General features: G+C 40.0%; 2 protein-coding genes and 2 non-coding genes across 4 annotated transcripts; 1 reads left to right on the forward strand and 3 right to left on the reverse strand.

Annotated features, from left to right (window-relative positions):
* Positions 1-2,836: 2,836 nt before the first annotated feature.
* On the reverse strand, positions 2,837-7,811 carry LOC111580300 (uncharacterized). Its single transcript, XM_023287989.3, has 11 exons — positions 7,552-7,811; positions 6,563-6,727; positions 6,318-6,443; positions 6,066-6,232; positions 5,742-5,835; positions 5,532-5,630; positions 5,346-5,366; positions 4,610-4,630; positions 4,440-4,466; positions 4,279-4,338; positions 2,837-4,147 (listed from the first exon to the last, which is right to left on the reverse strand). The coding sequence occupies exons 1-11, from the start codon at positions 7,613-7,615 to the stop codon at positions 4,128-4,130; spliced, it is 864 nt and encodes a 287-aa protein (XP_023143757.2). The 5' UTR covers positions 7,616-7,811; the 3' UTR covers positions 2,837-4,127.
* Positions 7,812-8,475: 664 nt separating this feature from the next.
* On the reverse strand, positions 8,476-13,804 carry LOC111580294 (cytochrome P450 4F3). Its single transcript, XM_023287981.3, has 13 exons — positions 13,514-13,804; positions 12,330-12,474; positions 12,179-12,232; positions 11,961-12,088; positions 11,539-11,660; positions 11,310-11,456; positions 10,777-10,906; positions 10,556-10,622; positions 10,151-10,280; positions 9,913-10,046; positions 9,601-9,665; positions 9,252-9,334; positions 8,476-9,166 (listed from the first exon to the last, which is right to left on the reverse strand). Exons 1-13 carry the CDS (start codon positions 13,715-13,717, stop codon positions 8,947-8,949), a joined length of 1,629 nt encoding a protein of 542 aa, XP_023143749.3. The 5' UTR covers positions 13,718-13,804; the 3' UTR covers positions 8,476-8,946.
* A 9,419-nt stretch (positions 13,805-23,223) lies between these two features.
* Positions 23,224-23,342, reverse strand: LOC111580305 (5S ribosomal RNA). The gene has a single exon (XR_002747162.1). It is a non-coding gene; the product is annotated as a 5S ribosomal RNA (ribosomal RNA).
* Positions 23,343-23,752: 410 nt separating this feature from the next.
* On the forward strand, positions 23,753-23,871 carry LOC111580304 (5S ribosomal RNA). Its single transcript, XR_002747161.2, has one exon. It is a non-coding gene; the product is annotated as a 5S ribosomal RNA (ribosomal RNA).
* The last annotated feature ends 3,430 nt before the right edge of the window (positions 23,872-27,301 follow it).

The following is a 27,301-nucleotide window of genomic DNA, read 5'->3' on the forward strand; positions in this document are numbered from 1 at the left end:
GAAGCATATCTTAGAAAGACCTGCAGACAGTGAAAAAGGGGACGCAAAACAAACTTAAGATGACAAAGAGGTCAAATGGCAAAAAATAAATAAATGCATAACAACCAAAGCTGACACTGAAAGACCCCAGTAAGACAAAATGACCACAAACAAACACAAAACACCAGAAATGTGACACAAAGTCCTCAAAACAAAACAGAGTGGACCACAAGGAGACAGAAAATTCCTAAAATGTGGCACAAATTAGTGACAAAAATACAGAATGCCCACAAAGAGATCTAAAACAACCAAAATATGACACAAAATGTCCTCAAAGTGACACACAATAAGCACAAGGAGGTGCAGAACGTCCCAAATGTAACACAAAATGACCCCAAGGAAACAGAATGACCACAAATATGCAAATTGGAAGAACTGTGACATAAAATTACCTTAAAGAGATGCACAGCTACAAAGATGACACAAAATGGCCTAAAAGAGACAGAATGACCATAAAGAGATGCAAAAAGGATGAAAATATACCACAAAATCACCTCAGAATGATGTACAACTATGAAAATATGACAAAATAGCCCTTGAAAAGAGACAGAATGACCACCAAGACATGCAAAACCGCCCAAAATAAAAGCATATCAAAATTCAAAAATAACGACCAAGATGGGACTAAAAACAGCAACAACAAAGACATGAAATTGACAAAAAACAACCTAAATGGGACAAAAAAATGACTGCGAAGTGATGCACAGCATAAGATGCAAAGTTAGACACATGAAACAATGAAAAGTCACATCTTTGTGGTTCTGTCTGCTTTGCTTGTTCCTCAGTGAGTCAAGGGCTGTTGTTTCATATTACCGCCTCAAGTGGATGTTTTTTGACATCCTCTTACTATTTAAGACTACAAAATCAAACAAAGACATTTTATATGCTTTCTGTTAATGTATGGCTGTCCTATGAAATCTGACTTTATCAAATAATGTCTTCTTGTGACGGTTTGCCGCTTTTGTATTACTCTGGTATTTGACAACGTAAAAAGTAACAAGGAAGAATCATATACCAAAGTTTAACTAGATTTATATTTATGATCAATTCAATTTATTATTCACTGTACTGTTTTATAGTTGTCTCCTGCACATAAATGTACATGTTTTTACATCATAAAAATACAGCATTTTGGTTTAATCGATGGCTAACTTGTTTAACCAGCTGCAGCTGCTGCTCACAGCATGAAGGACTCTTTTGTTTTTCTGTATTTCTTAGCAGGAGGCCAGTTTTTGTGATTCTTGACTGTTTTTACAGCTGAACACTGGGACGTGCTGAATCTCTAGTAGGGGAAATCTGGTCTTTTGATCTTCGAATAAGCACAAGACTTGGTTTAAAAAACTAGCTGTACATATGGGAGTCTCCATGAAGGATAGTGGTTTAAGTGAGAACAGTGTCTTGTGGTTTGCTGAGTTTATAGTGGGACAGTTTTGCCATTTAGTCCTGATTTCTCATGTGTCATATGTGCCTATGCTGCATTTATACTATTCACTCCCACTCAAACATCTGATTTTGACTTGCAGCTGGTTAAAAATCAAACCCTAAATGCTCCTGATGTTCCTCAGTCTCTAAAGTTGACACTTTTTCCCATTAAATCCACTCTTTCATCAAAAAATGCAGGGTAATTTATGCTTCTGTGTACACATAATTTGTTTTGGTTTGCACAGATAAAATGTGACCAAGAAAGCAGCAAAAATGTTTTTGCAGTTAATTTTTGATACAAAGCCGAATGTACACTGCCTGTCCAAAAAAAAAAAAAAAAAAAAAGTCACCACCTGGATTTAACTAAGAAAATAGGTAAGAGCCTTCCATTGGATAATTACTGCAGTGATGAATGTGTTTCAGCTGGCAACAAGCTATTTAACCCTCGCTGATGCAGTGAGGAGCTTCTCATTTCTTAAACAACCATGTTAGAAGACATATCCTGTGATTGTGGAAAGGATGTTAATCTGTCTCAGAAGGGTCAAATTATTGGCCCGTATCAAGCAAAGAAAACAATTAAGCAGATTTCTGAAACTACTAAAATCAAGGTAAGAACCATCCAACACATTATTAAAACCTGAAGGATAGTGCTGAACCATCATTGTTGAGGAACAAATGTGGTCGGAACAAACTCTTAGATGATCGTAGGAAATCAACAGTTGAACTCATGACTATGTTTAACAGTGAAAGTAAGAGGATTTCCACACACAATGCGAAGAGAACTCAAAGGATTGGAACTAAACAGCTGTGTAGCGCTAAGAAAACCACTGATCAGTGAGGCTAATCAGGATAAAAAAAGCTTCAATTTGCTAGGTAGCATAAATACTGGACTCTGGAGTGATGAAAGAAGGTCATGTGGTCTGATGAGCCCAGATTTACCCTGTTTCAAAGTGATGGGCACATCAGGGTAAGAAGAGAGGCAGACCTCAGCCCCATTGAGAATCTATAGGATGTGCTGGAGAAGGCTTTGCACAGCCCATCATCAATATAAGATCTTGGTTGAAAATGAATGCAACTCTGGACAGAAATAAATGCTGACATTGCAGGAGCTTACTGAAATGATGCCACAGTGAATGTGTCGTTCTCACACCTAAAGGCAGTCCAATGAAATATTAGTGTGCAGCTTTTTTTTTTTTGGATGGGCAGTGTATATATAAATACAAAAAAATGTCAGTGTTAACCTAAAAGACTGCAGCTTTTTACTCTGTGATGATTTTCTGCCCTCCAGTGGCTCAATGTCGCCAGCAACAGAAATATTCATCCCTTTATTTCACATTTGGAAAAAGGAAAGTTGAAAGACAAGGAAATTCATATGTAGATTTACACAAAAGGTTTTATTTCAAAGTTCATCTTTTTGTTGGTTTTAATAAACAGACCTCATATAAAAACACTGAATATATTGAAATTCTTTATATCGTAAAACAACAAACCCCAATAAATACTACGCTAACAGGATGCAAATATCTCAGTGCCTCTTGTCCAAAGAAATAAGGACCTTTTTGTGTGCGTGGAGCTTTTTACATTTTAAAAATGCATGGAGTGGTAAAACAATGGCATAATCTGAGCTATTTCCATTTTTAAAAGGAGGATAATATTTTTAATGCTTAATTTAAATATGAGGAAAGAAAGTGCAAAAAGAAACCCTTACATCTGCTGCATTTATACAAAGACAAACATAAAAGCTAAACATTGAGGAAAGAAGAGCTAAATAAAATTAAAAAAAGAGATTTGTACAAATTGTAACAGACATTCAACGAAGAAAAAAAAAACAAGGATAATAACTGAGCTTTCTCAGTATTTTGCTTATTCGTCCCAAACCCACACAAACACACGTCAAAGCTGCTGCTGTCAAGTCAGCCGTGAATTACAACACAAAGCTCCGACTGTTGTCCAAACCAGACAATAGCCTCCCTTTTCCTGTTGCTGTCAGCGCAGCTCCTCCTTCTCTAACACTAAACCACAAATCATCGTCCACCGCTGCTTAATGAGCTCGAGGCACCAGTCAGTGCCAGGTATGCAGGTCCGTTGCAGGAAAACGCTCTCCGCTGGGCTTCCTGGTATTGTTTTAAACTCTTAGTGCCTCCTTGGAAAATCTGGAAACAAACCTCTGGAAGATCTGATGCATCTCTGCTGAGGCAGAGCTTCTGTTTGTCTTCATTATTTCCCTCTGTAGTGTCTTTTAAACGTATAAGAATGTGACTGAGAGTCAATATTGCTGGTTATAGCATGATAAAGAAATGTTTCTCATTTGAAACATCCAGTTTAGTTTGTTCAAAATAACAAATAAGAACAAAGACGTCTTCATTCTGACTTTTAGTCACATTTTGTGGCTTTTTAAGCCATCATCAAACATAAAAATCCTATTTTTTCTATCTAAGGACACATAATTCCAATCTTAGTTGCTATGTTTAATATTTAATAGTCCTCACTTTGTTGGACTGATCCTGCACCCTTATCTAGTCATTGCTTTTGCACTGTTTGAATACCTACTTGAAACTACCATATATGTGCACTTTTGCATTCCTTAAACATGCCCTTTTCACTGCGGTTCTTACACATGGTCTTTTATACATCCGATAGGTCGTCACTGGGTGTCAGCTGGCCGTCTATGTCATTGCTGTTTCTTCTGCCAAATGACAAAAGGAAATAAAAAGAAGAGGTGTATTGAAAGGTTTAAATGTGCTTAAATACTGTACAGGTTGGAGATCTAACCGGATGATATACTGCTGTAAGTGGATAGAAGCAAATGATATTTACCATCACTCTGTTCCTTCTCTCCATGAGCAGTGGTGCCGTTAGACACAGCAGCGTCTCTTGCTGGTTTAATAAATATGGACATATGGATGCCAAAGTTTATATCAGAGTGAGTAAAAAAAAAAGGAAAATAGTAGGGAAACCTGACTGTGGCTGAGACTTACCTGGCCTTTCTTGCTTCCTCCAGAAATCTGAAGTTGAAAGTGAGAAACAGAACATTGGCATCAACAGAAAATCCAGACAGTAAACCACTGTATGTGCCTGTAAAAGATATTTCTACCAGCAAAACACTGATTATGAAAGCACTGATAGCAGAAACATGTGAGGCACTGACCTGCTTCCCATGGCATGGATGCTGCAAAGACAGAATTACAGCAGAGAATATGTTAAAGAAGGCAAGAGGTGCCTCCGTTTGTTTGATTCACAAGTTAATTTCATAGTAATCACTGAGGTTGCAAGATGGCAAAATAATTTTATAAAAGCACACAAACTTTTCTTTACAGTTTCAACATTGGTGTACTTTTAACTATTAGCCATATTTTAAGTTAGGATTTTACCCTTTAGCCATGCTTTTAGGCAACATTTAAACCATTAGCCTTACATTAAGCCAATGTATAAACTGGTAGGCTTACTTTCAATTAATGTTTTTCAAACAATTTTCAAGTGTGTAGCTATGCTCTTCTTACTTAGCTGTTTTATTAATGTATACAGTTTTAACAATTAATATCCAATTGCTCAATGTTTTTAGCCAACAGTTTGGAAACATTATTGTAAGTAATGTAATACCAACTTAATGTTTTCTAATAAAATGCTCTATTTAGCACAGAGAATGAACATTAACTTCTAGCTTTTATGTACCATCAGCTGAAATTCTGAAGTTTATTTTGCAAAGGAATGAAGCACTCAGCAAACTGAAATGGTATATTTTTCTGTGTGATCCTGAGTGTCACTAGCATCTCTTGTGTATTGTTATATATGGAGTTACAGCAGGTAACCGGTTTATTGTGACCAACTCAAGACTGTAACAATCAACTTTCCTGCCTCAGAGTTATTAGTGTTGGACTTCTTACCTTTTTCATAGAACCACATCCCTAAAACAAACCAACACAGTGTTTACAATCAGACCACAGCCATCATTATCGGTCTAAATTAAAATACAAATGCAGATTAATTATCCATAAGCACTTTTAATTGCAAAAAATAATGCTTTATTGCAAATTTTTACAGCTAGCATTGAAAGTGTCCTGAATCCTCACCTGCTTTCAATCTGTGGAAGATACCCAGCAGCAGCACAGCAGCCAGAAGGGAGATGAACACTGTGAGTCCAGTGGAAACTTTCAGTGGCTCTTCAGGTGCTGTAAACAGCAAGTGACTCTTCAGTTGGTGCTCATATGTTAGCCCATTAAAAACATGGGGACTGCTCTTATACAGCTGTTTATTAGAAACGTTTCACTGCGATAACTCACCAGTGTTGAAAGGGTTGGAGATGGGTTGGCTGCTCTCACTACTGACTACATTCTCCAGGTCACAGCTGAACTTTTTGATGCCTGAACTGTTCTCCTGGGAAAGCAGGGGAATAGTGAGTATTATTAAAAAAACCCAGAAACTATTTAGGGTTCAGAGGGTTAAGTGAGCCTCCTTTACAAAAAAGAAAAAAAAAACACCTAAAGGGAGTGTAAAAACTTTTTTAAAAGTAAAATTAAGCACTTAAAAAATTGCTGTTTCCATTAAGTTTTCCTAAAATAATACGTGACTACAGACAAATACGTGTCACACCGTGTAAGCAATACCTTGACAATGACATATTCTTTCTTAATGGCGTCCATCACAATGGTATCATCGGACTTCCATCTGTAGGTGACTTCCTCAGCCTCTGTGGTTTGTCCATCACAGGTCAAGGTACATCTGGTCATCTCCTCATCACAGGATGTTAATACAGTGGGTACAGGCACAGCAGCTGTGAACGCAGAAGTAAAGTATGCATATTGTCATTCTTTCTTGCTCTCAAAGTCTCATAAACTGTGTGTAATTCATTGCCTTACAGATGATGATGAGGTTAATCGGAGTGCTCAAGACGTCGTTGATCTCTGGTGTGTACACTCCGCTGTCATTTGGAGTCAGTTGTGTGATTGTCATCACTCCAGTGGACGTGTTCAGGTAGCATCGCCCTTGAAACAAACACAGATTGTGTCAGCTCTTCAACAAAAGTCACAAATGATTAAATATGAGACGCATTTATGAAATAATCCTCAAACTTTAGATACAGATTTCAGTGGACACGTACTACCTTTAAAGTGACGATGGCTAACTATTTCCATTCCCTCCCACTCCATGGCAATGTCAGGACCAGCTTTCCAAAGCACACTCTTGATGGTGTTAGTCACAGAACGGGCATCTGGTCTGAGGTCCACTTCGCCGCCCACCTTACCGTAGACTGTAGTCTCTGCAAGGACTAAAAGAGGCACAATGTGTTGTCTGAACATTCTTTAAATGGGCCTTTTATTGACTGGACTCTGGACAGATTTTAAACACAGGAGGTCAATCTGTTTACTTTGAGCAATAGTGGGTTATTGTTCAGAATAGAGTATTAAAATTTTACTCAGCAAAGATGGATAGCAAAAAATAACTCTTAATGTTTCCCAAACCCAAAGATGGCATCTTTAAGGGGTTTATTTTGCCCTCAACAAAAACATAACAGAAGACGGAAACCAAAAAATGTTAAAATCTAAGAGTCTGAAATCAGAGAATTTTTACTTTTTTCCTCATAAATACACAACAGCTGCATGTTTTAGTATTTTGCACATGGATTATTTGAAATTTGATGGGTGGAGGTAAAATGTCTGGGATGAACCACATGCCATCAAAAATGAAGGTAGACACAAAAACTATTGAGGGAAAAAAATAGATCTGCGTTTCAGTATTGACATTTGTTGCTTGTTTAAATTACAAACCTGCACTTTTAAACTTTGAAGTAGTGAAATACTGTAAACTGCTACAGTATTGCATCATTTGACATTTCGGTGATATTCTACAGAGGTGTGTACGTCAGTCATTGCTGCTATTTAATGCACATTTGCGTTCATTTGCACTGTACAGTTGGCACAGCTGTCAACTACTGTAAACTGTGGAGCCCACGCTGGTTTCACTGGGTGTGGCCATTTCTATGGAAAATCACAGCACTGTTTGCGACACACTTAACACATCTACACGTCTTTACAACCCACGACAACAGATTTCCCTTCGTGTGGAAAACGAGTGTGGGAGCAAGAAACTCACCGGAGCCTGCGGACAAAGCAGCCGAGAGGACGCACAGCCAGCCGGGCCACATGGAAGGCCACATCTTCGCCAACTAAACGGCCAGAAACGAGGCGCTGTTTCCGCTGCGAAGCCACAGGAACATGCCAGACAGCGTCAGACGGATCCTGAACGCTTCACAACGCTGCCATGTCCGAGTTGACGAGCTTTCTTGAAGCGCAAATTGGAAGAAGCTGAAAGTGAAAGTTCACCACCTCGACCGACCGTCTCCGAGTCTCCTCCTACATCACATCTACATATTCACACTCACACATATTTATTTTTTGTATTCAACATGAAGGCTTTAACACTCACGAGGCTAAACAAACTTTACTTTCTTTTAAAAAAATAAAAATAAAATAAGAATTTCTCATTTAAATCGGCATTTTTCCGCCCCCTTGTGGACACAAGCCGCTAATGCAGATGATTTGTGAGAAAAATCTATTTTTATTGTCATAGGAGTCGTAGGGGAGGGCTGTATTTCTAGAAAATGACGGTAATGCGCTCAAATTAACCACATATCCATAAAAACTCAGTTTTTCCACCTTTATTTTGCATTGAATTTCGGTTACTGCCATATATGTGACAGATATGTGCATTTTCCGTGTTTTTTTTCTCCCAAAAGGCTAGCTTCCTACTAATATTAGCGACCACCAGCCTTTAAATCCATAAGTGGACACCCCAGTGCAATCTGATAAATAGAAACACAAATAATTCCCTCTTTTACTGATGGATTAAAATACAGACCTGACATTTTGGCCCCAACCTGAAGTGACTTGATCAACCTGGCTCCATCAGCTAATCATGTTATTCATTTTTTCTTTACCCTCACCTAACCCTACACCTGTGTTTTAATGTCATACATCGCCTTCATTCTTTACAGGAGATTTTTAAAAATGAGGAGAGTTGTTTTTAAACTCAGAATTTATTTAAAAAGACAGAATGTTGCAACAACTCACAGTAGTGTGCATTCTTTGACGGTACCGTATGTTTATAGTTTTACATTATGATTAATAATGAGCAAGAAGTTAAACAAAGTACATGATACAAACGATAATCACTTCAAAGATCAATTAGTGGAAAATCATTGAATTAATTTAATGGCTATTTTGAAAATCAATTAATTGGTTTTAAAGAAAATTCTCTCAAAGGATCTTCTTCAACGTGAATATTTTCTGGATTCTTTTGCCCCTCTATGACATTAAATTGAATATCTTTGTACAAATCAAGACATTTGTCCTCCTGATCACCAAACTTCACCTTTTACAGACCAAACAGCTGACTAACTAATCTCAAAAAGAAATCAACACATTGGTTGACAATGAAAAGGATCGTTATTTGCAGCCAGAGCTTCTGTGTTCATGTCATCTCGTAGGATCATTCGTCCAATGGTTCCTTGACATTGGGAGGGTTCAGAGGCTCCAGCTGCAGCCACAGGCCTCCCTCTGCTCGCAGGACCAGTTGGGGGAGACGACGAACTCCCCCAGAGCTGCTGCCAAGTTCAGGGTTCGTCCCCGGGGTCAGACGAAACCTGAGCAGGGTCAGCGCTACGACAACCCGCAGCTCAGCCAGGGCAAACTTCTGGCCAATGCAGTTCCTGTGAACAGACACAGGTTTACTGTCTTCACATTCCCAGTTGTGTCTGATCTTATTTGGCTTGATGCTACGTGACTAAACTGAACCTGGGGCCTGAGGAGAAGGGGATGAAGGCGTGAGAAGCTCGGCTCTGTGCGTTGGTCGGGTCAAAACGCAGAGGATTAAACTCCTGGTTAGAGAGTACATCACACATGTCAGTGAAAATGAAAGTAGACTGAGCAGCTGGTGCCTTTTTCCTGATTTGAAGAAGAAGTTAAAGATCTAATTTCTATTTTTCCCGTCAGAAAAATGGCAAAATGCTGTTTCATGAAGTCTGTATTGTTGCAGGGATACTGCGTGTTATTCTACTGTGTTGAAAAGAATGGATAAAACTGAATGATTTCTTTCTGCTTTTATAATTTTGCTCAGTGTAAGATTATTTTCTTAACTACTTACATGTGGGTCAGTCCAGACAGCAGGGTTGTGGTGTGTTCCATAAATGCTGACCAGACAGATTGCACCTGAGGAGGGTTTACAGGAAAAAATAAGCTTTTTGAGCTGAGTTTCTCTTCACTCTTTCAAGGTTATCACAAACTAAACTGATTTCTCTTCCAAGTTTCCACTGGCATACAGTAAAAATATCCTTAAATGAAACCCCCCTGAACTACTGTTTCACAAAGGGAGTGCTGTATGTGGTTTAGGGCAGGTTGCAATGACAAGACAAAGCATTTAGATCTTTAAAATCTGTTCTAAAAGCCTGAAGCTCACCCTGTGGGACTGTGCGGCCCTCTGGCAGTGCCATGTCCTGGGTGTACCTCCTCGTCACAGCCTGCACAGGAGAGTGGAGTCTCAGGCTCTCTCGGATGCACATGGTGGTGAAGGGAAGGTTTGATAAATCCTCCCTTTAGATTCAGACATGCACATGTCAGTTCTCCTAATTCAAGCACAAGCTCAGCTGCATAGGTGAATACCGACATGTCCCCGTATTCAGTGTGTGTTTTCTGACCACTCTATTTCATGTCCATCTTGTTCCTGCGTCACATCCATCACTTCTTGCCTGCATTTCTCCTGGTAGTGCGAGTGGCGTGCTAAATTATACAGCGTCCAGCAGATCGCACTGGCTGTTGTGTCGTGACCTGCAGAAAACAGCGAAAGGATTGGATTTTAAAGCCTGAAAGCCACAATACTCCGACAGGCACAGAAGAACAATGAAATACTTTGAACAAAATGCATTGATTGTGAGGCATATAGGAAGAAAAAATAACTACAGTTAGTTAAAAATGGCTACAAATGTAGTTTGCCTTTAGCTAGCCCATAACCACTGTTATAAAAATGCTAATAAATAAAGTGATGTTGATTTTTGGCCTGTTGTAACCACAGAGGCTGCTGTCTATTAAGAGTCACATCTAACCGGCAAACATAAAGGTGTTGGCCTCAGCCTGTATCTCCTCATCTGACAGGCCTTGTCCATCTTCATCCTGCAACACACACAACAAAGCTTAGCAGTAACACAGAATGACATTTACAGTGCTTGATCTTTTAAAGCAATGTAAATTGTTCCTCCACCTCTTCAATTCTCACCAGTTACACTGCTTTTACTACAGTTCAATTACATTTCTTCTTCTGTCCTACCTCTGACAGCAGTATGATGTCTACAAAATCTTTCTTCCTCTGTGGTGTTTTGGTGCGATTAGACTGTGCTTCTGTCTCCCTTTGTTGGTTAATAAGAGCACGGCGCTTCTGAACCACCTCCCTGGTGAACCTGCAAACCACGAACAGAGTGCAATAGGTTGGATTTTCCACACTTTACATCTGCACATTAGATTATACCATGCGTTTGTACATAATATTGTACAATGCCATGCTGCTGTATAGGATATGTGTTCTGTGATATGGATGTAAGATTAGTTGACATACTATAACACAATACTTCATAAGAATCTTTCTATACAGTAAAGTAAATAATCAAAGGTGGTGACTTGCCATTCTAATTTGATATAAATACATACATAGAGTATTGCATAATAAAAATGACATATTAACAGATTTTAGCAGCAGTAGCTTATTTTTCACCCTTTTACAGTAAGAATATGTCACCACACTTGCAAACTCCTTATATATTTGTGTAACATGGCGACAAGGTCAGACTAGTGCGCACACGCTACCTGTGCACAATGCTCAGCGCTTGTTTGAATTGTTTTCCCTGCTCTGTTTTCCAGTAAAACCAGTCCCAGTGGTGTAGAATGTTTTGCCGGCGGTCTATTATCAGGTCACTGAGCTTCACGATGGCTGACACGTACTCACTGGTAGACCTAGAGAGAGAGAATTTTCATTAAAACACACACCGATTTACAGCAGAGACAGAATATATCCGTTAAAAGTGGGTGTCCTCACTCCTGACAGTTGCTGTTGTAGCTGAAGGCACATTTCAACAAACTGTCCAGTGTCATCAGGGTGATGTGGTCAAACATCTCTAAAGTTGTCTGGCCTTCTGCCACTAGGCGGCACCATTTATCCTGACAAACAGAGAAAAAATTTTAAAATTATACATGTAGGGTCTGTTCCACACCATATTAATTTCTGTCTGTAATAAATTATGTTGCACATGTTCCAATGCCTAATGCAACAGAATAATTTCTAAATATTTTTCAGTTGATCATTTTAACTAGATTAAAGATCCCCACACAAGGTTGTAGTTTGAGAGCTACTTAAGACATTTTAATACCATAATTTGTTGCAGAAACTAAAGACCATGCTGACATTTTACATCGACAGCAGCTGTGTGTAGTGTGTGCATGTGGTTGGTTTTGTCTTACGTGCATGGTGTTGGCTGAGGAGTTAAACTTGGCGACGTAGTTCTTTAGAATATCAAAATGAAAAGCAGGAGTCAGCAGTCGCCTCCTGCGAGACCACTCCTCTCCGTTGCTTATCAGCAGACTTTGTCCTGAGACAAAACAGAAATATGGTTTTGATGTGAAGTTATAATCAAAGTCATTTAACTGGAACTTGAAAATGCCAACAGATTTTGACTCACCCAGCCATGGACGCAGGTGATCATAGATAAGCTCATCTTTCACTGTGATACTGGCTTGAAGAAGTAAAGGATGTATTAGAGAAAGAAAAGAACATTAAGATGTCATTTTAATAGAAAGGTAGTTCCACTAATTGATGGTGTTTTGCCCTACCAGGGGCCATTAGCAGTGGTCTGACGTATTCAGGATGGAAGAGTCTGACCAGGTGATAGAACGGACCGAGGAACCAGCAGCAGGAGTGTTTGTACTTTTGCACCAAGTCGTCCACCTGCAGGAGACCTTCTTCAGTGCTCTGCATCTGAGGCACAAACAACTATGAGTTTATTTGAACCTTAAACAAACCTTATCCTGAGTGCAGTGATTGCATATTTCTTGCAAAGAGTTGCTGAATTCCCCTCCAACTTTTTGAAGAAAAGAGGAAATTTAATAATAATAATGAGTGTACATCCTGTCTTACTGAGAAATCTACTGTTCAATTTCCTGGCATGTTACAGTATTCAGCAGAAGTGGACACACCCCAGTGCAATATTATGTAAATGTCATATGACTCAAATTGTATCCCTCAATCTCTCAATACTTCTGTTATTTCTCAGTTGTATTAGTTGTATTTTATCATTCACAGAATAGGTTAGAACACCTGTGATCTCTGAAACAAAACAGAGACCATCTGTGATTTCTACTAACTTCAACTGCATGAACATGGTTATAAAATGAGCAGCCAACACTAGAACTTTCTGTTTTGGATCTTTGGAATGTGTCTGTCTGCATGTCTGCATCAGGGCTCTGCATGGAAAATAATTTCCAGGCTAATTGGAAAATCTAATTGTGAGACAAGCAAAGATACAGGAATATCTGTGAACCACTAAATGTCAGTCAGAATATAGGTGCAGCAGTAATCAGGAGGTATAGAAGGAGCCATCGTGCCACTAATCAGAGCTGCAGTGGTCATCCTCTTAAAATTACCCACAAGCAATGCAGTATTAGCCCAATTTAGCTACAAAAAACAGACAGAGAAGCGGTTCTGACTTAGCACAAAGCAACCACTTGACCACAGTGAATGTATAGTCCTGACAGTGAAACATAGAGGTAGGAGAGTGATGATGTTTATCGATGGTGCCATGAATCCATGTGGATATACCAAAACACTGGCTGACTCCCTGTCTGCAGATGTTTGGCAAAAAAAAAAATATTCCAGCACAATAATGATCCAAACAAGAACAAGTGACCTGACTTAAATCCAACAGAACATCTTTGTGGTATTTTAAAGAGTAAGTTAGAGCAACACAACCCCAAAAATAGTCCCTGAAGCACCATTAACTTTGACTTGTGCGTCCTACCTGGCCCAGGTGTCCGACCAACCACGAATGTGTTGGTGGCTTGTTGAAGCAGGACAACTTGTGGGTGTACCAGGCGTGGCGCACCAGCAGCTTTAAAGTCCAAACAGCAGCCACAGCAACCAGTCCTGTAGCGACCACATTCAGGACCAGACAGATACCTTTCCAGCTGAGGACCTGACAGAGGACACTCTGGAGGAGAGCCATTCTGGCACAAAAAGACAGAGATAAGAATCCAAAGTTTTCTGCCACTGGTCCAGCTCTGGCAGCAGCTGTACTCACACTGAGATGTTTTTGATGTTGAAACATGCAGAAATCAAGCTGTTACTGCAATTATTACAAAAGGAACAACCGTTATGCGAGACACAACTTCCTTTGTCTGTTGCAGTCATTTCCCACATCATCAGCTGATGTGGTATTGTTAACTGGTGGCAGCAAAGAGACAAAACAACATTTTAAATGCATTGCTTTTTATGTTTAATCTGTAAATGAACAACAAAAATGAGTTTAAGAATTTCTGGGGTCTTTACATTGTTATTGATAGGATTGCAGAGCTACTTCTTCTGCAAGAATATATTTTGAAGAATATGATAAAGCTGTTCCCGAAAAATATCCCTCCATGTTTGTTTGAAAGGTTTTCTAAATGTATTATGTACTGTGTTATAATTATTATGGCCCTTATCTCAATCCCAACTCTGTGCTTTATTGTTCTGACTATGCATTCATTGTGGTAGTCCTGGGCAAGTTTATGACAAATAAGCTGGACCCCATTTACAGCTAACAAATTTATCTTGGTCTCATCTGATCGAAGAATGTGCCAAGCTTGAAGCACACATTAGTCTATTTTTCAGTGCTAGATGTATAAATAGCACGTTGTCTGTTGCATCATTTCAGAAAAATGGCTACTGGAGCTCTGATTAGTGGTACTATGGTTATTCTATATCTTTACCTCCTGCTGCAACTGTATTTTTTACTGACTTTTATTTGGTCACTGATCTTCCTGGGTCTTTTTCCATCTCTGTGAGTTCTCATAATCTGATTTTTTTTCAGTTCTTCCCACAGTTCTTTTCCATGTGAAACCATAACGCAGACATGCTGGTAGGCATAGTCCAAAACAGGTGTTTCCTGGTGATTATCTGACCATGTTTAGGTGTATTTATTTTTGTGGCATTGATTTTCTAGTTTGGAGCCTGTATTATCAATGTAGTCTTCGTATTTTTATTTGTTCATGAGAAGAAATACTCTACTAGAAATAATGCAGTTAATCATTTGTCATTTCAGTCAGATTGCAACTGTATATTGATATAAACAAATTTTGAATGGTTGTTTTTACGAGCAGTTCCTGAAGGCAACACTGATTGACTCTCGGTACACCTGACAGACGAACCGACAGAAGTCAGAGATTCACGGAAAATGAGTTTGGAAACCTCAGCTTGAGTTTTCACGGCAGCCTGGAAAGAAAGCCTGAAAGCAGAAGAGGCAGTGGGTGTTTTGAGGTGTAATGTTTATACCTGTCTGTTTCAGGTAAGTTTCAATTTAACACATTTGTCCGAACAGTGTGGGAAAGCCCGACTAGCTAGCACTTTTAGCTAATTAGCTTCATCTCACGAAGTAGCGAAACTGCAAACTCGTCTGGTGAAGGTTTCAGTACACCTGTAAATACTTTACTCTAAATTCACTCGACACATTTTTGACTTTATAAAATGAAAAGCTGCAAAATGTCACATGTGCTGCAGTTTGGCCTGATCTAATGTGGTCTAGATGTGATAAAAGCAAGAAGAAAAAAAAGTTTTGTTTTTTTTTTTTTTGTATTTTTCATGAAAAGAAAAATGACTTCAGATGTTTGAAAGTGTTTTTATTTTTGACAGCATTAAGGGATTACCTGAAATGGCTAACTTGGTTTTACATCATTACATGGTTTCTCTCAACTTTACCTGAAACTGATGATTGGCAAATCAGAAGCACAGTCATTCTCTTTAAACTGTTTGTGTACTGTGTTTTTAAAAAAACAAACAAACAAATAAAAAAACAATTGTATTGTCCTGGGTAAACATTCAGGATAAATGAGAAACATGAATACAGATAATCCCCTATTATAAGCTGTTCTTTTCTTGACTAAACTGAGAACTAAACTAAATTAACAAGTAACTACTTCATATTTTGTGTACTGCTGATTTTTATACTGTTTAATCATTCTGTAATTCACACTGGATGACTTTAGCTTCAGATTTTTATTTAACCCTCCTGTTGTCCTCATTTACGGGCACCAAAAATATTGTTTCCTTGTCTGAAAAAAATCCAAAAATTCAGCAAAAAAAATTCTAATATTTTCTTTAAGAACATTCACAAAAAAGTCAACCAAAATCCAGCGAATTTTGCTGGATTTTGGTTGTTTTTTTTGTGGATGTCCTTAAGAAATATTTTTAGCATTTCTTTTTTTTCCACCAAAAAATGTTCAAAGATTTCCCCAAAATGTTGAAAATGTGGACATCAGAAGTTTCACTGTGAAAATATATTTTTCTTCCACATTTTCAAAATTTAAAACGGGTCAGTTTTGACCCGCAGGACGACACGAGGGTTAATGATAAATTGCAATAATTGTAAATGTATAATGTGTTCACATTGTGCAAAGAGACAGTAAAATCTGACGGACTTTAAGAGTTAAACATATCCTCACAAATACAAAAAGAGATACTGTACTATGAACAGGCCCAACAAGCTGCTACAATCTGTGCACGGTCTTGAGTTATATTAATAAAGAAATAAATGAATGCAAAACAGAATATTCCTAGAAATCACTAAGGAAATGCTTTAAGAGTTTAGAAGTTAAGTCACTCATAACACTGAACGGAAGTTGTTAGAGTCTTTTTAGCTACTGAAATTATTTCTCAGAACCTCTCAGGCTTCTGATTTCTGATAGTACCACATGCTTGTTATTCATTCTTCTTCCTGTGTTTCCGTGGCAGGTTTTTCAGATTGACATAAATGAAATGGCAGAAAGCGATAACAAGTGGGCCAGCCGAAGAAGATCTGCAGCTGCTCCCTGCTCTCCTCTGTCATCTCGCCGCTGCAGCTCCATCCAAACATGGCTTCCAGTTGAATCTCCTTCCTGCAATGATGGTCAAACTGAGCAGGATGAGGAGTCTGGGGAGTGTCGCGCTGGGATGCAGGCCAGCGGATGTCGGTCGTCTCGTTTCTATGAGGAACTCTTCTGCACCAGCCAAACTTCCATCCCTCTGGGTGGTGCCCTCATGACTTCCTCCAGACCGCAGAGTGATGTGGTGAAACAAGGTTACCTGGGGAAGCTGGAGCGGGGCCACAGAAGATATTTTGTCCTGAGAGCTGGAAGCCACACCGGACCGAGTCGACTGGAGTGGTACAAGAGCCAGCAGAAGTTCACAGCAGTGGAGAAGTCTGTTGGTAAAGCTGCACTGTTTGAGTCAAGCAAGCAAGGGTTAGTAAAAAGAACTTCTAATTAAATGCCTCCCCAGTTGGCATTAACAGATATTATCAGTTAAATGGTGCTAAACATTGAGCACACTGTTTATTAGCCACAATGCTCAGCTTTGATGGCAGGGGTAACAAACATGCACTTGGCATTTTGTATATGTTCTTTAATCTTTTGTAGTCATGGCTCTAATTTATATAGGCATGTGTGCCACTGTTTTGATGTGTTTACAGGATTTTCAGACAAATTAGTTACAATTTATGTGACTACTAAGGACAGTTAACGTAGAGACTTTAGGTGCCGGAGGATCTGAGGTACTGCTTTTGGGGTTGATAATCAAAGCTTGAGTTTATCTCGCTTACTTCAGGGTTAAAAGTTGTGCTCACTTAAATTTAGTAATCATGAGGGAAATTCTTAGGCCAGAAATTTCTCAGAAAAAAAATCCAATAACAAGCAAACAAACCAAGAGTAGTAAATGTCAAGTGTAAGGAATATCAGTTTACAGCAGTGGATTATGGAAGTGCAATAAGTACGAGGCAGTAGTAGTAGTAGAAGCTAAAAGAAAATTCTAGTAAAAAGATAAGAAGTAATACTGACAGTGATACTGGAGTAGTAAAGTAATATTGTGCACAATAATAAACCTTGTACATGAAATTGTGTTGTACATATAAATCCTGTAAGGAGCATAAGCTAACAGCCTTGTCAAATAGAACAGTATTATTCTATTGCTGAAGGTTTCTCAAGTGTGACGTTTTAGAAAATAGGCTCTGTCACTTTTTGTCAAGAGAACATCAATGCTATTACCATATCTGACTGCTCATTGTGAGACAGGAGCCACCAAGCAGCCAGAAATGGAAATTCAGAAATATGGAAATTAAAATTGAAAACATCTGTACAAAAACAAAGCTGTAAAAATTGCAGTTTTACAGGAATATATGTGCAAGACTGTTTCTTAGCTTTGAGCTGTGATTTCCTCACCTCGGATAACTTTATGATGACAACAAAACTCACAGTGGCCATCCTGTTACTATGTACGGTAAGTTTAGAAACATTATAGATGAAACTGAAATCTAATGAAGTCATACTTCTCAGGGTGATTTACCTGCGTTGCTGTCTGGGTGTGAGCCGGATTGGCAGTTCCAGGAAAGGCCACACAGTGGCGCTGTATGCCAAGGACCAGACCATGGTGCTGGTGATGGAGAACGAGCAGGAACAAGAAGGCTGGTATGTTGCCATGAAGAAACTGATGGAGGAAGAGCAGAGGGATGAAGAACAGGAAGAAGGGCTCGATGAAGAGGATGATGGGTACTGCACTCTGCCTCCTGCAACTTTCTTCAAAGAGGTTGGACCTGATTTTTTATTTTCATAGTAGATTTTTAAACAGTTTTAACAATTTTTTTTCTTCTGTCATGTTATCTGAAAGTCCGTTAACTTGTATTCAACAAGGCATGATTATGTTACGTTCAAGCTGTTTTAATAACTTGTACAATCCCCAAGACAAGTTAAAAGCAAATCCAGTGTACTTGGCAAAACGAAAAAAAAAACCACACCCTGTCTGTATAACTAATGCCACAATTAGTTCAAATATTGTGCAGAACTCTCCCTCTACTTATTGTGTCTGAGCTTGGACTCCCATGTAGTGTTTACTACAACTAATAGCTCTCTTGTCAAAAATATTTTTTTATGAAACGGACCTCTTTAACCCTCTGAACCCCAGGTAGTTATTTTTGCCCCAATTACATTTTTACTCACTGTCGGCTCATATTTTTTACAGCAATATTAAGTCCTACACCTCTATGGAAATGGCACAGCCATGGATAGAGATAGAGATGTCAGAACTCAGAAATGTTTTTGTGCAATATGACAAGGTCATAGGTATTTTACTACCTACATGTGTAATTTGTTCCCATACTTGTCTATCTGCTCTTTGTAAACACAGCCTGCATTTCAGCAGAATTTTTGTCACATGACTAGTAGTAGGAGCTGAGTCACTAATGGCTTCATGGTTGTGCTGAGGAGTGCAGGCTTTTAATTTTTTTTTACAGAATCTGGTGAGCACAAACAATCTATTTTTGGTGAATTTTAAAATGTAGAATGAGATGATTTCAATGAACTGTCACAGTTACACACTTAATTTTTTTCTGAGAGAACATCACATTACAGATGGGTAGCTCTACAACTGTCTGAAAGCTGAAAATCTGATGATTCTTTCAGCCTTTACAGTTTTTGGTTCTGATAAATGGTGGAATTTGGGTAATTTTTAGAAAAAAAAAATTCATAAAACATGCATTTCAAATCCACTGTGGTGTTTTGGGGTTCAGAAGGTTAAGCACTAGGGCCCGACCAATATGGATTTTTTGAGGCCGATGCCAATTCCAATATTTGGCAGAAAAAAATACTTATAACCAATTAATCGGCCGATTAATTAAAAAATATATACTATGAATGAAATTACTTCTTTTTTGGTCCCTTAGTGCTTATAGCAACAAAGATATGAATTACAGACAGAACATTTTCCTGTTTTACAATACTTTTTCCTTTCGTATTTGTTTAACTTTACAATAGAGAGGAATTTTCAAGTACAAAAACATGCAGTAAAGCATTAAACCTCTGGGAAATTATATAACCTTAAAAAAAGAGTCCATCTATAAATGAGTTATGAAATACATACACACAGTGAGTTGCTGTTCCAATCTGTGTCACGTTCTAGTATTTCCTGACAAAGTAAAACTAAAAGTGACATCATGATGGTTGCTGAAGACAGACAGTAATGTTAATCATTTGAACAGAATAAACCCCCTCCCCTCTGCGTTCACATTGCTCCTCCTTTAATACGCCTCAACATGCAGCTGACGGAGTGATTACGGTTATTCTGTACTCTCTAATACTTTGTACACTTACGTTGTTTCTGCATTTACTGGATTTTAAGCTGGTAGCTAATGCTATGCTATGTTGGCATAACTACAGCGATGTTATTACTGACATAAACAGACAGGGAGTAACTTAAACTAGGTTAGCACAACTTTAGCAATGCAACGTAAATGAAAAGCATGACCGACCAAACGAAGCACGCGTCACTCATCATGACACATGGCAAAGAGAGTTAAACTGAACCAGGAGACATGTTGAGTCATTGCTAATTTCACAAAGTCGTTATAAACTTACCTGTCGGCTCAGCCTACTCCTGTAATGCTGCCTGGCTGTAGCTTACTCCTGTACATCATTCTGCGCGACTCCGACACTTTAAATTAAGAATATATCGGCGTTTAATCGGCGAAACGCCGGCCGATGACGATTATTTTGAAAGGGCTATAATCGACCGATTTAATCGGCTGGCCGATACATCGGTCGGGCCCAATTAAGTACTACTGGCACTTGATTAAACATAAAAAAACTCGTCCCCGCTCCTGCTTTATTCACCTTTGTCAAAGGTTTGGCCCGTCACAGTAAAGCCGAGAGGTCTCGGCAGTTCCAAGTCACTGACAGGTGAGAGCCGGCTCTGCCTCACAGCAGCTTCTCTCATCTTGGTGAGAGTTAGTGCAGGCAGTGAGTTGCCATCAGTCACAATACCTTTGTTAAGCGTTCGGCGCTTTGGCCACTGGGATGGATTGTTCTTCTTGGAGCTGGGCAGGTCGGCACCAAATGGTCCTGGAGAGATCTGGATGGAAGCTAAAGACCAAGGTAATTAAGAATAAAAATGGGCTAACTTTTACTTGTACCTGGACACAGGGCTGTGACTTGTTTCTTATTCTAATGTGTTTGTTCTGCACAGGAGACCCAGCACTGGCCCAGCACATTCACGAGGCGGTTCGAGAGGCGGTACGGAAGCTACGAGCTCTTCCAGACTTTACCCGGTCACCGATCTCCAATCACAGTCAGCCTCAAGCCCTTTTGGCCTCAAAACGCTGCAGACCCAAATACAGAGACAAGCCACTGAATGTGAGACCACCTGGCCCCCTGGTGCTGCTCCCCAGAAACCCTGACATCCAGACTAGCCCCTCACAGTCTTACTCGAGGCCCTGCAACACAGACAATGCAAAGCTTGCGTCTTACCTGAGCTTCAGCTCCCGTCTCAGCCCATACAGAGCCCAGCAGAGTTGTAAGTCTGAAACTGGTGGCTATGTGGAAATGAGGATGGACCAGCACAGTGTAACAGCTTTTGGGATGCAGCAGTGGGAGCCAGTTAAGGAGGAGGACGGGCCGGGCTACATGATAATGTCCCCTTTAGTCAGCCACAGTTCGTCTGTGTTACCCAAGGATGACTACATGACCATGGCGAGCCCACGTAAACATGAGCAGCCAGCTTATGACTCCTCCTCTTCCCTTCAGACATCATTCATCAGGTAAGTCCTTTATTACCATATTGGAAAGTGGGCTCTTACAACATCAGCTGAAAATAGGGCTGCACAATATTGAAAAGAACTGACACTGATACTAAAATGACTGAATTAAATCAATTTGAAAAACATTAATGATTCTAGAATGCCTAGTCTTTCAATTTGCCAAAACAGTAGGTTTCAAAATTATTTAAAAATGACCTTTAATGCCAGAGGTCATCCTGGCATTCAGGGCTCTGAAGGGTTTACTGTGAAGCCAGCTTGACATCACCAATAAAAACTAAAACTCAGTCAGAAATAACGGATATCACAACATTAGCTTTGGCCGCCACTGAAGTAGTTTTTGGACTAAAACTCGTGAGCTTGTCCTTTTAGCTCCACCTCTGACAGCTGCTCCCCTCCACACCCGTCACATCCTCAGACCAACAAGCACAGTCTGCCACACTGGCTGCTGACTTCAGTCCAACAGTCAGAAACAGACGCTGACCAATCACAGATTAGCATCGGCTGCGCCGCTCGACCACAGGATGACGTGAGGCAGCAGCAGAAATCAGCTCAGACCACAGCCAGTTCTGCTCCAGTGGGGATTGTTGAACAAGGCCATATGAGGCTCCAGACCCGTCCAGATGGTGACACCGGCTGGTCTGCTGGTAGAAGACGCTGGCTGTCATCATGTCTGCCTTCTTGCCTTCAGGCTGACGACAGATCCTGAGTGTTAGTGATAATTCACTGTTGTTTGTCTTGTGACATGAACTGACCAGAGTATACCTGAAAAAGCTAATGAAGGAGTAATAGTTTATGTTAATATTTCAGTGTGATTGTCTTTGCTGCCCTTGTTTTGTTGGACTTCATCACACTTGTACTGTACAAGTATGTTTTGAGATTTGCACGAAACATTTCGTACTACATGTTGCTATACTCTAAGAAAAATAAAGTTGACCTTATAGTTGATTTAAGTGTCTGTATGCACTTTTCCATTTAGCCTTTTTTTGTCAATTTTTTGTTTGTTTTTGTCTTTGGTGGTTTTGGTGAATGTGTTCGACCTGATTTTTGAACCTAAACCACAGAATAAAAGAATAAAGTCACATGAACGCACTTTGTCTCCAGCCCTTCCCTGATTCCCTTGATACTGAATCTTTATGAAAATGTTTCTGTCAGTTTTGCTTGTTTTTAAGAATAATGTTCTTCATCTTACTTTAAACTTTTACTGCCTACGTTTGTGAAATGTTCTCCATGAAATCAGCCAACAGTGTCTATAAAGACTGATTGTAGTTGCTGCTTTCAGCGTTTGTTTCTGTACTTTGCCTTCAAATATTCAATATTTGACCTCTGACTTTTGCAAGCTGTCTCCAGTGAATGAACAGCAGTGTCCTGTGCAGGTTGTGAGAAGTCAGTACTACTTCAGTTTGTATTTGGTTAAATGAACCACCAGAAATGACACAGCTGTTGTCTGTGATTATTGTCAGATTTAATGCTTTCAGACTATCTGCTAGTCATTCATTCACTGGAGCTCATTGGGAGTCCAAAGGCAGCTATGGATTGTTGGGTTTTCTATCTTCTGTAATTCATCAGGCATATACCTTACTATGATCTGCACTGAGATGACAAATGTGAATTTATTAAACTCACCTGGATTCAGTGTCCTGCATCCTGTATCTGGAGCCACTGTACAGCCACAACAGAAGCAACAACAAATCAGCATCAGCTGCAGCTGATCCACCTCAACTCTCTCACGAACAGCCTCAATCTAAAGCTGGAGGCGCCACCTGGTAGTCGGAGGAGGAACCGAGAAAGAGAACGTCTCCTGCAGACGTGGAGGCAGAGTCAGTTCACTTCTTGTTTTTTAATAACCCAGAGAGGTTTTAGTTGCCAGCTGTCACCAGTGAATGAGCAGCAGCGTCCTGTTCAGGTTGTGAGGAGAAGTAAAAAGCTTACAGCACCTGGTATTCCCAGGCGGTCTCCCATCCAAGTACTAACCAGGCCCGACCCTGCTTAGCTTCCGAGATCAGACGAGATCGGGCGTATTCAGGCTGGTGTGGCCGTAAGCGACAGCAGTAGTCGCTTACGGGCCTTTTCTACGTGTCCGTCATCATCATCTCCTGAGTCCTGATGTCCATGTGAACGTGACAAGAAGCTCTCAACACGCTCACACACTTTGTCCACCATGGCAGTAAAGACAAGGTATTGATTGTCGCATCACCTTCAGCCCAACATGAAAACGTTTGTGACACAGAAACACGTCAGCGACGATAAATCACCTCACATCACACCATGTACAACAGTGTCGCAGAGACAGGCTCCTGCAAAGGACATTTTCACTCAATTTTACTGTTTGTTTAAGAAGCTCTACAAGGTTAAAAAAAAAAAAAAAAAAAAAGACGTAACTGAAAGAAAAAAAATAGAACGCCGCGTCTTGTCAGAGCATCTATAAAACTGTGGTTATTCACCCACTCCATCGCTTACGGCCACACCAGCCTGAATACGCCTGATCTCGTCTGATCTCGGAAGCTAAGCAGGGTCGGGCCTGGTTAGTACTTGGATGGGAGACCGCCTGGGAATACCAGGTGCTGTAAGCTTTTTACTTCTCCTCACAACCTGAACAGGACACTGCTGCTCATTCACACAGCTATCAACTAAAACCTCTCTGGGTTTTAAAGCCAACAAGTGAACTGATTCTGCCTCCACGTCTGCAGGAGACCTTCTCTGTTTCTTGGTTCCTCCTCCGACCACCAGGTGGCGCCTCCTGCTTTCAATTGAGGCTGTATGTGAGAGAGTTAAGGTGGATCAGCTGCAGCTGATGCTGATTTGTTGTTGCTTCTGTTGTGGCTGTACCATAGACTGTACAATGAAGATGGGCATATAGCGACTGGCTCCAAAAATGAAGCCTCAAGAAAGTGTCAAAAACTTGCAGTGCCACTCCGTCCGACAGGGGCTGGCTCCAAAACGCTCTGGTTCCACAGACCCCAGTTCTACATGGCAAAAAGTAAGAGATGAAAGACTGCTTTTCTGCAGCTCAGGATTTTTTGTTCTCTGACTTCTCATGGTCAAAAGCAGAGATCAGGTGGCCAATCTCAAAAGAAGCCTATATTGAAGAAAGGTGGTGCAGAGGTAAGTTTGTGCTTCTCATGTTGATGGTCCATATGGTTCAAATCCGCCCCAGTACCTTTACTATTTTGACCTCGTCAATACTTTTTTGTACCATCATTTACGAAAACTAAGAGCCACACACTGTAAGAAGGATGGTTCAGTGATAAGTTGTGTGCTTCTCACTAAGGAAATTCTTGGTTCAAATCCAGTTGAAGACTCTTTTTTTTTTACTTTGGCTGATTGAGAACCTGTTGGTGCCATCATTAAGACAAACTCAATGTGACCTCTTGCAGGGAAGTTGGTGCAGACGTAAGTTCTGTGGCTCTAATTGGAAGGTTTATGGTTCAAATCCCCCTTTGGACCTTTTATTTGTGCGTTGTCCTCTTTAATACTTCTTTGAACCATCATTTATTAAAACTAAGCACTACCACTTGTAAGAAAGACAGTTGATAGATAAGTTCTGTGCTTCTCATGCAGGAGACTTGTGGTTTAAATCCAACTGAAGACACTTTCTGTACTTTGGCTTATTGAGAACCTCTTGGTACCATCATTAAAACAACAACAAGTGTTCTAGTCATATTTCCAGAGATGATGGTTATTTTGAGGTGGATCACTACACTATAGAACCTGCTGCTCTGCTCAAATAACACTATTACTGTACCTGAAATAATTAAGTGAACAGACCAAAAAATGAATAGGTACTGACAACGTAACCCTGAGCATAAGAGATCATTTGAGGCTGGATTTTTCCTTTAAAGTGTTATTATGTATTCAGACTGTAAATAGTGAATACTGAGGTACATAAACGGAGATATTCTACACATATGTGCATATATATTCATCCGTGTCAGAAGTTTCAACTTAAGAGTTAAAGGGAGACATGGAGGAACTAGTTTCTCCTCCTTGGAGTCATAACTCATTCAAATCTGAACACACAGACGGGATACGGGTATTTCTGGATTCAGTGTGACGTACACGTCCCGAGGATATAAATAAGTCTGATGCCCATCTTTAATAAACAATGACAGATCACTTTGATATCAGAGAAAAATGCTGATTTTCAAGACTCTAGAAGTTGCCTGAGAATCATCACATTTTAACGTGTTTTTAGGTATCAAAGTAACTGAGTGGTAGTTGCCTGTACATGTATGGGTGCACTGCAAAGAGGAGCTGCTAAGAGCTAGTTGGGATGCAGCTCACAGCAAGCAAACTAATTCTGTTCTATTCCTGTGTGATGTCTTCAGATGAGCAAATATGATGCTGCTGTGTGTCTGAATATATATGCACATATGGTTCCTGTATAGTAACTTCAAAACTTTTCATCACGCACAAGGAGCAAACTGTGCTGGGAAAAAGAGCACGCGAGCAATAGATAATAATTCATTTGTAATTCTAAAATGAAAAAAAAGTATTTCTGTTGTTTGTTTCAAAACCAAAAACACTAAAAATGAAAAAACAAACAATAAAGCACAGTGCATATTTGCTTTTTTGGTAAGTCACTTTTTTTTGCTTGAAAACCAAAAACCGGCTCTTTTGTTTACTCGCTAATTTTAGAATGAAAAACTAAATCTTGTGCTGAAAACAACGAGAAAAATGAACTCAAAAAACTTTCCTTTTTTTGTAAGCATTTTTTAAAACGATTTATCTTGTTTCTTTGTTCGGAAAGCCACATCAGCACAGGGAGAGTATGAATCTCAGTGCAGAAAACATGGAGGTTTCTAACTGACCCATCAACCGTCCTTCTGTGAGGCTGCAGTCATTTTCTTTTGTCAGCTGCAGGATAAACCAGAATAATGGTACATCTGTACATCTTCACTAACTGCCTGTATACTCTCTTGTTTATGTCCAAACTTTCACCAGTTTTACGTACATTACACTACCGTTCAAAAGTTTGGGATCACTTAGAAATGTCCTTATTTTTGAAAGATGAAGATAACATTAAATGAATCAGAAATACAATGCAATGAAAATGTTTATTAATGTTTACTGATACATAAAGACAGGAACGGATATTGGTTGCTGGAAGGCATGTGAGTACGTGGAATATATCTGCCTCAGATGGTTTTCAATAGAATTCTGAAGCTTTTCTTCTCCTGAGGCCCACTCTCCTGTTTTCTGACATCACTTGTGTTCTTCTCACAGCCTTGAGTGACCTTGCTGGTCTTTTTGCGGAAAAATCTGCTCACTTTTTTGACAAAGCTCACGTTTTTTTTAGATTTCGCCAGCTTTGCTTTCAATGTCCTGGCAGCAGCTTCTTCAAAGGCCACTGGGTTGGACGCCACAGCAGACAGCAGCTCCTCTGCAGATCCAAACTCCTGACAAAGCTTTTTGTAGATGCAGACATGGAGGTTTGAAGGAGTCTGTGGGAGAGTGGAAGTTAGTTCTTCCTCAGTGCTCTCAATCAAACGGACCAGCATCCCATAAAAGTCCACAGGGATTGGCGTTCTTGTCTCGGTGGCGATGTGATCCAGCAGCCTCCACAGAAACGTAGCGAGAAAGGTCTCATTTGGCAGTACCTCCTCTGTAGAGCTGGTTGAACAGTCTTGTCTCAGACAACCTGCCTGGTCTGAACTCTGTGTTGGTTCAGCTCCTTCTGCTCTCAGTTCCTCTACAGGTGTCACCTCGTCTGGACAACAACCCCCCGACTCATCACTGTCCAGCCATGCCTGGTGTTTTTTGCACTTTCTCAATATATCAGCTACAAGACGAGCCATGTCTTCAGTATGAGATGCAGCTGAAGCTTCTGACGTCTTCGTCTGCTGGGAAGAGGTCGGTGCCTCCATTAGAGCCAGTTTGCGGTTCACCTTTTTCATCACCTCGAATCCAAACAGCTCCACCAGTTTCTCCGACTCGTGGGTTCTCTCCTGTTCTAATCCCAGCGCCTCACCAAAGCAGCGATGGAGGGAATCTCCAAGGCTG

Source organism: Amphiprion ocellaris, chromosome 24 (assembly GCF_022539595.1).
Source record: "Amphiprion ocellaris isolate individual 3 ecotype Okinawa chromosome 24, ASM2253959v1, whole genome shotgun sequence".
Classification (NCBI taxonomy): domain Eukaryota; kingdom Metazoa; phylum Chordata; class Actinopteri; family Pomacentridae; genus Amphiprion; species Amphiprion ocellaris.

What these genes read in the sequence shown, in the direction of transcription:
- LOC111580294 (XM_023287981.3), bottom strand. Translation starts at nt 13,717, where the DNA reads ATGGCTCTCCTCCAGAGTGTCCTCTGTCAGGTCCTCAGCTGGAAAGGT. An exon ending in ACCACTGCTAATGGCCCCTG is followed by an intron (nt 12,233 to 12,329) that starts GTAGGGCAAAAC and finishes TACTTCTTCAAG; the next exon opens with CCAGTATCACAGTGAAAGAT. An exon ending in TCACCTGCGTCCATGGCTGG is followed by an intron (nt 12,089 to 12,178) that starts GTGAGTCAAAAT and finishes GTTTTGTCTCAG; the next exon opens with GACAAAGTCTGCTGATAAGC.
- LOC111580300 (XM_023287989.3), bottom strand. Translation starts at nt 7,615, where the DNA reads ATGTGGCCTTCCATGTGGCCCGGCTGGCTGTGCGTCCTCTCGGCTGCT. An exon ending in CTCCAACCCTTTCAACACTG is followed by an intron (nt 5,631 to 5,741) that starts GTGAGTTATCGC and finishes TGCTGTTTACAG; the next exon opens with CACCTGAAGAGCCACTGAAA. An exon ending in AGAGAAGGAACAGAGTGATG is followed by an intron (nt 4,148 to 4,278) that starts GTAAATATCATT and finishes GTCATTTGGCAG; the next exon opens with AAGAAACAGCAATGACATAG.